This window comes from Cystoisospora suis, assembly GCF_002600585.1.
Source record: "Cystoisospora suis strain Wien I chromosome Unknown contig_8396, whole genome shotgun sequence".
NCBI lineage: Eukaryota > Apicomplexa > Conoidasida > Eucoccidiorida > Sarcocystidae > Cystoisospora > Cystoisospora suis.
In genome coordinates, this window is record NW_027161176.1 from 595 (window position 1) to 1,753 (window position 1,159).

The 1,159-nt window shown below is 42.6% G+C and overlaps 1 protein-coding gene across 1 annotated transcript; it reads right to left on the minus strand.

Moving 5' to 3' along the window:
* Positions 1 to 70: 70 nt before the first annotated feature.
* On the minus strand, positions 71 to 1,058 carry CSUI_010805 (atpase aaa; the record flags this gene model as incomplete). Its single annotated transcript, XM_068070906.1, has 2 exons — positions 71 to 142; positions 982 to 1,058. Coding segments are annotated over 2 exons (147 nt in total), but the record flags the coding sequence as incomplete, so codon positions are not given.
* Positions 1,059 to 1,159: the final 101 nt, after the last annotated feature.

The window sequence follows — 1,159 nt, forward strand, 5'->3', positions numbered from 1 at the left end:
ATAGATAGATAGATAGAGATATTTGCTAAACTGCACGTGTTCACGAAGATAGAAAAGACTAGACCTACGGATTCTCTGTCGTCGCGCCTATAAGTACGATTGTTCCATCCTCGACATGTGGTAGGAGAGCATCCTGCTGAGCCTGCGAGAGACAGAGAATGAAGGCAAAAGAAAGCCGAATGAAACGAACAGGTGTATTTCTCATAAGGAATTCCGTTCATAGTTATATTTCTATCTACCTACATGTCGCCTCTCTATCTATCTTCTTTCTCTCCCCTCGAACTCCTTGTCGATGGCTGAAGCGGATAGAGCCCCCCTCCCATGCTTTCTATTGAAAGCTACCGAAAAGATCAGGTATCACAGAGCTGTACATACACATCAACCATCTAGAGCGTTCTTTCGACCCTTGTACTGAACGGACAGGCAAACTTGCGTCAGATAGGGAAACTTGAGAACGACCAACCTCCCCGTAAGAGGATTTGTAGTTAATTCCTCGCTTGTCTTTTCTCCTTTCTGTTTCAGCTCCATTGCCCTGCTTGTCTTCTTGTTGCTTCGTCTCTAGATAGAGAAGAATCATGCGGGTGTATCTCTGGTGTGAGGGGAGCAATTCCTATTCTTTCTCTTTTCCTCTCATAAAGAAAGAGAAGACGAAAGCATATATGGCATGGCGAGGACCTCTCGCATCAAGCTCAAAAAGGGAAAGAGAAACAACCACAAGAAAACTACTAGCTTCAGTTCATCCTTCTCCTTCCTTCTCTTTCCCGTCTTGAGTTTACAGTGTGTCTCATGTGTACATACACCGTCTCTCTATCAGTGCGTCCCTGGTAGTTCTCCACAATGAGAGAGAATGAAGGATCCCGTTCTCTGGTGACTTTCTTTCTTCATTCGTTCGGATCTACATCTATATATCTAGAGTCTCTCTATATCTATATCCATCTATCTATGAACGTGTATACATGTGTCCTCGGTTTCTCTTCTTACCTTGTTGAAGCGATGAATCTCATCCAGAAATAGAAACGTCTTCTGACCTGACTCGGCGCGCGCTGTTTGCGCCTCCTGCACAATCTGAAGATAGATAGATAGATTAATGATAGATAGATTAATGATAGATAGATTAATGATAGATAGATTAATGATAGATAGATTAATGATAGATAGA